We start from the raw sequence: 10,362 nt of genomic DNA on the forward strand, positions 1-10,362 counted from the left end.
GAACTCGTGCACACTCTTCTCCATGAAGCTGGTTCGCACAGTTGAACCAGATCCTTGTTTGTTGGCCCCAAATGCAAATTTTCTGACCTTGTTTTTAAGCTCTTACTGATTCGTTTTCCCTCTGAGGGAGTCTGATTTGACTCTAAACAGACACTTTTCAGCTCACAGCAATCGATTTGCTTGTCTGCGAGAACTTTGCCAATCTGTCAGAGTCCACATTTCTTCATGCCGGTCCGACCCCGTCATGAAAGCATTAGTGGTTTAGTGAGTGTTTGTTATGAAAGCAAGAAAATGTGTCAGCTAACCAGAAAGCTTGTTCAGAAACTATCAACCTGTTATCCACCAACAGCAACGTGAGACTTGCGACCTCGTTACGGTGACCTTTAAAGAGTCGGGTCCTTAAATTTATCAGTATGTTCTGGCCATCTGCATCTGCAGTTTTCCAATCTTTCTCTGCATTTCATTCACTAATTACAAACATTGTGAAACGCCTACAAAGGCTGCAGACACTGAATCCTTACACGTTAGAGATACAAACACAATTAAAAACCTTTGGTGTGACTCTGGGAATATGACAGACACTGAAAATAACAAAGTGAAATGTGTTGTTTGGATCATACCCAGGTGCTTTTATTCCCCCAAACCTGGGAAACCTCAGGAATGGACGGAGAAAGAGAAAAGAGAGCAAAGGAGAAAAAGCCAGAGCTGGATGAAAGTGAGAAAGGGAGAGTAATGCAAGAACATCTGTCTCTCATCAGCTGAAAGGAGAAAGTCAGCAGCTCAGGAAAAGCTCACCGGACCAAAAAAATTATAACCTACACACACATACTGTACTCACACAGACACACAAACAGGTGGGGCTGTTTTCTCCAGGTGCCCTGCATTAAGACTCAGTGGAAAACCACAGAGTGAGCATGTGTTTATATCTGTGTAAAGCAGAGGGAGGGATGAGTGGAAGACTACAAAGGATCTGAAAGAAAGGAAAGCGCGATCGGAGAATGAGGAGAAGGGAGAAAGTGACTCATAAAAAAAGCTGAGCGTGTGATACAGAAAAAGCACCGACATCAGATCAAGTTTCTCTGCTCGGGAGCAAAGGCACACCCTGATCTACGGGGCTTTAGACAGTAGACACAGAATCTAACAATAGACAAAATAAGACACAGAGAAAGACTTCAGATCAATACCAGAGCAGCAGCGGCTAATTGGAAAAACTCTCAGAGGCAGAGCAGCGTGAGGGAAGGAGACCGTTAAAGGTGCAGTCAGTAGAATTCCTCGAGTCGTTGTTTTTATTGGTGCTGCTTTGGTCTGACCCGACTGTCCTTAAGTTCTCTAAGCAAACGAACATCAGTGTGAGCGTGCCAGCTATCACTGAAGAAGCTAAAGATCTGAGTTTGGAGCTGGGAGTGTCAGCTGATGCTGATGGATGGCTGTGGGAGACGTTCTAAGTGCAGGTGAGGCGGTACAAGGTGAAAAATAAACCCTGGCTCTCTAATGGCTGCAAATGCAAATCCATCGATGTGTTTACCGACCTGACGATGACTGTGCAAAAAGAAAAATGGTTGTTGTTAGTAACTAAAACAAAATAATGAACAAAAATTAAACTCAAATGTGGAGAAAATATAATTCGTTTGCCTGATGAGGTGATGATGGCTGTGATTAGTGAGACTCTGGAGTCACTGCTTTCAAAAAGTTGTGTTTTTATTGTAATACGTGCACTCGTTTCCCTAAATCTCACCTCTGACATATACTTTTAATACAATAACAACTAAAAAAGACCAAAACTAACACCGAAAGCAATAAAAACGAGTGCTGTCGGCGTTAATCTCCTTAAAATGCCATAACCGCATTAACACGCCAAATCTCCGTTAGCGAGTTAACGCGGATCGCCCCGTACGTGGGGCTGCACGGCATCAACACGTTAGCGTGGTTAGCTCATCAACGCGTTAGCGCCGTGCAGCCCCACGTACGGGGGGATCCGCGTTAACTCGCTAACGGAGATTTGGCGTTAACGAGAGTAACGCTGACGGCATTAATAAAAACTACACTGAATTAAAAAACAAAAGGTCAAACTAAAGACTGATTAGAAAATACAAAACTGGTCTTTGGCCTGCACCACATTTCATTTTTGTGTGCTGGACTGAAGTCTGCAATGATTTGAGCTGTCGCTGCAATACATCGCATGCACGTCACATAACTGGTCATTCTTTACATTTTTGTCAGAAATTTAGTGTTTCCAAGCCAATAATCTGACGTATTGCACATTTAACACAGACTTTTCATATATTTAGACATTTTTTAGTCAATATCTTCTTTAATCTCTTTAGCTACATCTAAGCCCTGCTGTGTAGCTGAATAAAATTGCTAACTTTGACATTATGATTGTAGTGAAGGCTGCTATCAATCATCCTGTATCTTGTATATAAAAAAATTGATTATGTAAGGAATGTTTTTGCTGATCGGTGGGCCGTAAATGTGACGTATTCCTTTAAGTCACTGAAAAGAGCTCCTTTTAAGCAGCGTATGAATGAGCGTCTCTAGCGAGTCATGTGAATGGATCTCCAAAGTACGAGAAAACACAGACTGACAGAGTTCCAGGGACCAGACAGAAAGTGAGCGGCTGAAACAGTAAAGAGATTTTCCACCGTGGCAAAGTGGGGCTAAAAGAAGGTGAGGGAGGTTTCTTAATCGGGGTGAGGGAAAACACTGACAGAGGGAGGTGTGGAGAAAGACACAGAGCGCACTATTAAAGAAGAGCTGGAGTGCCATGAAAAGTAGAAAACAACAGGATGATTCGGTGTGACGAGGAGAGAAAAAGGAAAACAACCTGTGGCCTCGTTCCACAGCGCTCCGGAGGGACTGCTGCAGACACAGAAGGCCCGGCTTACTCTCTCACAAACACACACACACACACAGGTTTTTCTTTGTGTGCGAGGATTTTAAAAGAAGTGGGAACAGGCAAATATCCTCATTTGAAAGATTTCCATGATCTCCCTTTCCCTCTGAGGACAAATGTTCTTCACAAGGCTGCAAACACAAGAACACCCACTCGCTCCCAGCATCCTCTCTAATTACTCCAGTCATTACCAGTGGCCAATGAAGACACTAGAATACTAACAGTTTACTAATGGCATGATAACTGTAATTAGAACATCCTGCTGGACCCACTAATTGTCCTTTCCCTTTTACAGATGAGAGGAGAGAAAGAGAAGGGGCGACTGTGCCAAAGGTTAATTGGGTTAATGTTTATTCGCTCATTGCAGCTAGGTTGTTGATGTCGATGGAAAAACCACTCTGTTTTTAGGCTATCATTATTCTAATGACTGAGAGACTAATGTCATCGTGCTTGATGCATGTGATTTTTGTTTCTCTTCTAGCTGGCATGTAATGCATTTGTTTCTGTTTGTTTGTTTGTTTGTTTTAAAAAACTGGGAAAAAAGCCGCCGTGGTGATCTGAGTCCCTGATGAATACGTGTAACGCTTAATCCTGAGGCCTGGTGGAAAACACCTGCTGCCTGCAAGACGATTAAAATGAAATCAGCTCTAAGGTGTCACCTGCACCAGCTCGGCAAACTCAGCTATCTGATAAAATGTTTTAATAAACCTGACCATCACAGGCCAACGCAACGCTTAGTCCGATCTGTTCCCTGACATCTGTAAAGCAACATTTCATATTCAGTGTCAAACATCCCTTTATTATAATGTCATTTTATACTTATCGAGATCACATGAAGAAAATTAAATCCTTCACCTTCAGTGTATAATAGGAGTACATATTTATTAATAAAATGTGCAGTACGTTGCCCAGAAACTCTCTTGTGCGTTTCAGAGGAGAAGAATAAATCTGGGTTAGTTTACTGCAGGTGGCTCCACTCAACTACTGCTTCACACTCTGCTGCCTTCCTCTTATTTCACTAATGCCCCGTAATACTTTCTCCCTTTCATTTTCTCTCTTGCACACGTCCAAACTCTCCTGATTTCTTGCTCAATGCATCTCTTTCATTTTTTTTATTGTTCCATTTTTTGCGTGTACTTTATGGGGAGAAAAGTTTCCAATTCATGTTGGGGAAAGCTCGCACGTTACACATAATCTTCTGTTTTCCTTCCCTCAGAATCAGTGGATCAGTCGACAAATATGACAGAAAAGAATAACTCAAAACAAACAGATTATGGAGAATGCACACAAATTCATCAAGAAGCTGATTTAAGGATCGTTAATTGCCCTTAATGATAAGCATGCTGTTTGAGTTTTTACACAGCTCTATAAAGGCCTGTGCAATTATAGAAAATACTGTTGAATTCATATTTGCGTACTCTAATATCTGCAGTGTTTCAGGTTAAAACCTGGATTTGTAATTACGTGGAATGACTGTTTGTGGCAGCGAGTCAGTTCATTAGGTTCTGAGCTTTAACCCCATTATGTGAATGACATGGATGATTTGTTTTATTGGTGGCCAACTGACGCTTGCAAAGCATTACGACCCAAACTGATGTAATATTTAATTACCACGAGCTGACCCCACCGGGAAACACAGACCCACTCACACTCACAGCACACGATGCACGTACAGGAGAAGCTGTTTCATGTTCAGCGACCAAACTAAAACATCTTCATGTGGATGGTGAAGCACCTGCTAGACGGTAAGCCTTTAAGTCTGCCAGACGTTCTTATTTATTCCCCTGCATGTAAATGGAGCTGTTAACTTCACCTCCGGAAATTCTTCCCACTGCTCAGACTTTTAAAATCACACCAGGCCGGTTGGAGCCATCAAAAACAATCACATAAACCAAACCTTAATGCGTACCTGTGGGCAATTCACCACCACCGCTAGCACACTTCTTACACTTAGTATCATGGTGATCCTGTTTCATCATCCACCATATTTCAGCAGAGACACTATGGAGGCAGACAGCTGGTCTTGAGTGGCCAATTATGTCCGTTTATCTCCCTTCCAGGCACAGCTGTGATCAAACGGAATGAAGAAACAGGATCAAACAGCGAGGCTAAAAATCATTCTTCCGTTTCGTTCACTGCTTTTTGCTGCTTCCCTCTGCCTGTTTCTGTCTCTGCTGTCTCTGTTACTTCCTCCCTCTGCACTTCCATCCCTCCCGCGTCTCTCTATATATACACTTCTTAGTCTCACTATGCTTTCCTTGCTCATCTCTCCAGAGAGAACAAAGTAGAGGCATCTATAAAAGTTAACTGCTGAGAAAGCTCCATTCTGCATAGCCTACTGCTCAAAATGTGTGTGTTTGTTCCAGAGATGCTCGGTGTACCTGGAGGGAAACCTCGAGGGGAGCTCGAGGGGGTCCCCAGGAAAATCAGGCTTCACCTGCTGTCAGCAAACATAAAGTAAGAGGTCAAAAAAGAACAGAATATCAACATGTTCTCATATTTAACCCCACTGTCAGCGTCATTTAGCTGGAAAAAGAACAAACTCCAGTCGTTGGCATTGAAGTTAAACACCTCATTCATCTTCCTTGAATGCCACAGAGTTTCCATCTGAATGTTTCCTGTGCTGGACTGCAGCACATACTTCCTGCTTTGGTGTTGAATATAAATGTGACTAATTTTAAGACAAACAACTGCTGATCAAATGACCTGCTGTTCTTTCTTCTGGACAGGAAAGCCTCAGACCCGTTGCATGCTTTGCACAAAGTCAGCGGTTTTTAATTATTTATAATATTAATAATCTGAACATTCACATCACCTCACACAGGCCTTAAATTACTAGTTCAGATTTAACCTAATGTAAAAATGCCCACAGATAGCAGGATGCTCCACCGTACAGTTTCTCACATCAGAAGTGAATTGTATGTAAAGAATGCCCTCCCTGTGCCTTCTGTACTTCTGTGGTTCTCCAAAACAACATTTGGCAATCAGGGCCACTCAATCCAAGTCATGAGATCTGCAAAAGCCCTCCGGAATAAGGCCGTAAAACCTCGAATGCCACCAACCTCCCTGCAGCCACCCCCTTTCGGTTCCCTCTCTCTCTCTCTCTCTAGATTTACACATATGCATTCACCACAAAGCAGAAAGTGAAACTCGAGGAGAGACTAGAAGTATATCTCCAAGTATTCAGGTCTTTGCACAGGCAGCAATGAGAAACCAGTGCTAACAATCAGTGTGTGCAGCGAAAACAAAAGTCATCAGTCTCCTGGTAAAGGCCGCAGTAGCTAAGCTCTTAAATTTACGTAAACTAAATTTACGACCACTCGGAGTCCTGAGTGTCCATCAGCTGAGTCGAACTCCCCATACACCCCTGCCTGTGACGATGTAACAGAAACTTTGGGTAACGAGTGTTTTATGTGGTGACAAGTAGGTTCGTTGTAACCAAAGAGACTTAAAACGTCGTCTGTGCTTCAAGTTCACATATGGAAAAAGATTTTTGTGGCTATCCTCCTCGTGCGTAAAGGTTGTCTGGAGACGAAAACGCACACAGCGATAGATTCTGCCTCTCCACATTTAACAGAGCGTAAAAAGCAAATGCGCGTTCCCTTCTCACATCATATTCCCGCTTATGCACTCGAAGGTGAACTCGTGGTCGGGTTACACAGCCGCAAATCCCGTCGCTCACACGGGCTCGGGAGCGAACGCGAGCCTCCGTGGAGCGCCGGGCCGGACCTGACCTCCGGTACACGGAGGCAGCAGTCCCGTCACACCGGCCGCCACCTCTCCGCGCTCCCAGAATGACAGGAAGTCACCGTAAAGAAATGCGTTCAACTTTTTTCCTTTTAGTAAAAACAGTTTCGAGGAATTTTAGAAGAGCGCAAGAGATGGAAACGTGCTGGAAGAAGAACTGCTGACAACAAAAATGCTCCCGACAGGAATTTACAGAAGATTTCGATCTGTCATCTTTTTATTACTGAACGTCGTTACTGATGTTTTTAAGACGATCAAATCAACGCTGATTAAACCAGCATCCCTTCGAAATCAGCCCTGGATTAAAAAATTTTTTAAAAACACGGCTGGTGACGAAGATACTTCATCTGTAAAGTCATCGTGACAAAATCATTTCTGTTGCCCGTTCGTACTTCCTAACGTTTGTCCCTGCACCGGACCGAGAGAGCTGGCTCACAGGCCGTCCAGCAGCGCGGGTCTGTCTCCTAAATGTGATGAAAGTAATCAACGTCCCTCAGCAGTGCGCCGTTTCAGCGCATTACTTGGAACGGAGCGGAGATTTGGCTCGAGCCCGTAGTCACCAATTGCGCAATGATGCTTTCCCTGAATTTACTTTCACTGCACTGAAAGAAAACAACTTTTATTCGTTTTGTGATGTGTAACTGCTCTTATTTTCTCTTTTTACACCTTGTGTGACGCTTGGATTTAGGCGGACAGCAACAGCATCAAACTTACCTCCTTCCCCGGCTTTTACCGCTGAAGGTAACAGAAGAGCCAAAATACATCCACAGAGCCAAACGAATAAATCCATCTTTCCCCCTCAGAATAAAACACGTCTTCTCCTCCTGTGTGGTTTTATTTGCTTTATCTGACACACGGCTCCAGGTCGCACTTCCCTGACCGTTTCCACAGTTATCTGTTTTTCTAACGTGCAACACGGTTGTGTCCAAAATCCAAAAGCCGGACAGCGTTCACCCGACTCACTAAGAATAACACGCCGGAGAAAATAAACAGTTCATGCAGTGTGAGTGCGTGCCGCCACTTCTCCTCAACCAGAGCAACTTGTCTAGAAACGCAATTTGAACTCTAAACACGGTTTAAAATCCATTGCTGTGCGCACAGTCGGCAGCGCAGGGAAACAGATCAGCAGAGTAAATAAAGAAAATTGTGCGTTTCAAATTAACTAGAAACCAAAAAGATCATCAGAGAGCGCTAACTGCGACGGAAACGGGGAAAAGTAACTCGCGTCTTTCCTCCTTGGATTAAAAATATTTCCAATTGTTTTATGCAAATATCTTCAGGCGCATTTTCTTGGTAAGGAAATTAAATGTGTTCCGATCTAGTTTCCCGGTAATGGTCCGTTCATGCGCAAAAGACAACGCAGGATCTCCGAGCAGCTCGATCTGCGTGCGTAAAGCTGGTAGGCAGAAAGAAACGTGGTGCCTCTCCGCTGTCCTCCCACAACTGTGCGTGTCTGCGCTCAGACGCTCTGCCCTGTTGCCTCTCTCTCTCTCCCGGTAGCTCGCGCTCCTTCCCCTCCACTCTCCGCCGGGTTTGTGGCAGCGAGCAGGACCGCTCACTCAGTCCCCTGCCTGAGTGCGCGTGCACGCCGTGCGCGTGCGCGTGTATCGGATTACAGTAGGCACCTCGGCCCGCCTCCATATAGCCCCTCACTGATTAAAGAGCAATTTCATCTCCTCTCTCTCTGACCATCTCTTACCTCCAACATATCTTTCCCACTCTCACCATTTCTTTCATTTTACCAAATTTCTTTCTGCCTTCTCCCCAAAATGTTCCACTTCATTCTCTTTCTGTGGCTTCATACTTTCGCCTTTCTGCTCACATTTCTTCCTCCAGTCCTCCTGGTATTAAAGGGAATCGAGTTTGAAAGGAGAGAGGCAGAAAACTGGGAGAGAAGATGCCCACAGCACAGCTTCATGAGCTTTGTAGTATAGCACCAGGAGATTTAAGGTACCTGGTGCTGGTTTACAGCATTACAGGGGAAACATTGATCCATGTATGGTTTGCATGTATAGACCAATCAGAACGAAGGGGAATCTAAACTTTGACTCGGGATTACTATGAGAGAGGTTTACTTGTCATGCAGAGCGGCCGTTGTGGTTTAAAGGCTGGATTCCGGGATGCAAAAATTCATACACACCTTTATGCAAACACATAAGCCCTTGTCTACAAGCCAGGGCAAAAAGCTGTTTACCAAGGGCACATGGGTCAGTGCTGAACAGAATCTAAACGAGGGGCGGAGGACAGACAGGAAAGCTATGCAGACGCATGCAAACAAACACTTTCACCACACAAGCATGGACATGTGCTGACACACACTTGCAGTGGTAATGAAGTTGAATGGAAAGGTGACTGGATTTCTGTCTACTTACTGAACTAAGACTTAAAACCACTTCACTCTCTTTCCACGTGCACGCTCTCTCTCCCTCCCTCGCTCATTTGCTCACTCCCTGCAGTATAATAGATGTCAGTGGGAGGTGTTGGTTTTAGCAACACCAAAGCCTGTGGTCTAAAAAACCAATCCAATCTTAGCTCTTTGCATTGCCTTCCCAGGACACACCCTACACAAATTCACACACGGATCCACGCAGCTGAGCTCACCACTGACCACTCAGTGAAAAAACTCATGTGGGAAGTAAACCCCATCAAAACTCCTTTATTACAGAGACGATAATCACACGGCTGCCGATGCGTTTTACATCATGTGCCAAATATTTATATTTCTTCTGACACAAGAGTTTCTGAGAACAAGCAGCCTGAAAGGGGGATGTGGGGATTTTGTTTTCCCAAATCAAAGTCGCGCAGGGAAGCAGGTAAATGTTCAGTCTATATTTATGTTTCCTGTCCTCCAATCAGCAAAATAAAGGTAAATCAGTGATCTCAGCTCAGAGCAGCGACACACCACACGCATACAGTCACTCAGATGTTTTCTAACATCTCCGGAGGCCTAAAGGTATTGAGTTCTTTTTCCATGACAGATTTCAGTGTGTGTGTGAGAGAGGGTGAGGGAAAGAGTGAGTAACTGTCACCCTTCTCATTGCTCGGGTCCCTCTAGTGTACGACCTCTGTAACCTGCCACTCTCACCCATCTTGCCTTTTTCGTGCGGTGTCTTTCCACTGAAACCGAAACCGGTCCGGTCCCCTGGAATCTGTCAGGTGATGAAAGCGCACTGCAGTCACGTGGTAATGTCGCCGTATCGTCTGTCCCAGCGCTCAGAGTCACGGTTTGCAAACATGATTTACTCTGAGCAGTCAGCCAGCAGCTAAGATGTTCAGCAGCAGTTTTTAACTCTAAGTCTTGATTCCTAAACATTTTTCAGCTTTTGCATATGACTGAAAAATGTCTTTTTTTAGTGGATTTTAGTTTGGTTCTTTTTTAAAGGACGGGAGCAGAGGATGCTAAAGGAAAATCTTTGGAAGTCTGAGAATCCTTCAGTTGGCGGGAAGAATAACTTCAGCTTATCCACAGCACCGCGCCACACGAGCCCAAACCTTCTGGACTTCCCCTCTGCTCGTTCTTCTTTATGACTGACACAGTGTTGTGAAACTAGGCTCTGCTGATCCATGACACCTTTGCCGCCTGCCAAACAGTCGACTGGGTTTCCCAGAAGTTACCAATGACATCATCGAGACTCAGTTTTGGGGAAACTGACAGACTTGTTGCTGGTTTGCTCACAGCACCAACCCTGCCAGTGTTTCCACCTCAGAGAGAACCACCTGCC

At 44.5% G+C, this 10,362-nt stretch overlaps 1 protein-coding gene across 1 annotated transcript in view; it reads right to left on the reverse strand.

Annotated features, from left to right (window-relative positions):
* The window catches only part of LOC102199112 (neuropilin-2-like), a 90,976-nt gene extending 82,789 nt beyond the window's left edge, over positions 1–8,187 (reverse strand). The window contains exon 1 of the mRNA XM_013913501.1: positions 7,355–8,187. Within this exon, the coding sequence (XP_013768955.1) occupies positions 7,355–7,430 (76 nt within the window). The 5' untranslated portion in view covers positions 7,431–8,187. The remainder of the gene's footprint in view (positions 1–7,354) is intronic.
* Positions 8,188–10,362: the final 2,175 nt, after the last annotated feature.

Source organism: Pundamilia nyererei, unplaced genomic scaffold, assembly GCF_000239375.1.
Source record: "Pundamilia nyererei isolate P.nyererei 1_Seehausen unplaced genomic scaffold, PunNye1.0 scaffold00135, whole genome shotgun sequence".
In the NCBI taxonomy this organism is placed as follows: Eukaryota; Metazoa; Chordata; class Actinopteri; order Cichliformes; family Cichlidae; genus Pundamilia; species Pundamilia nyererei.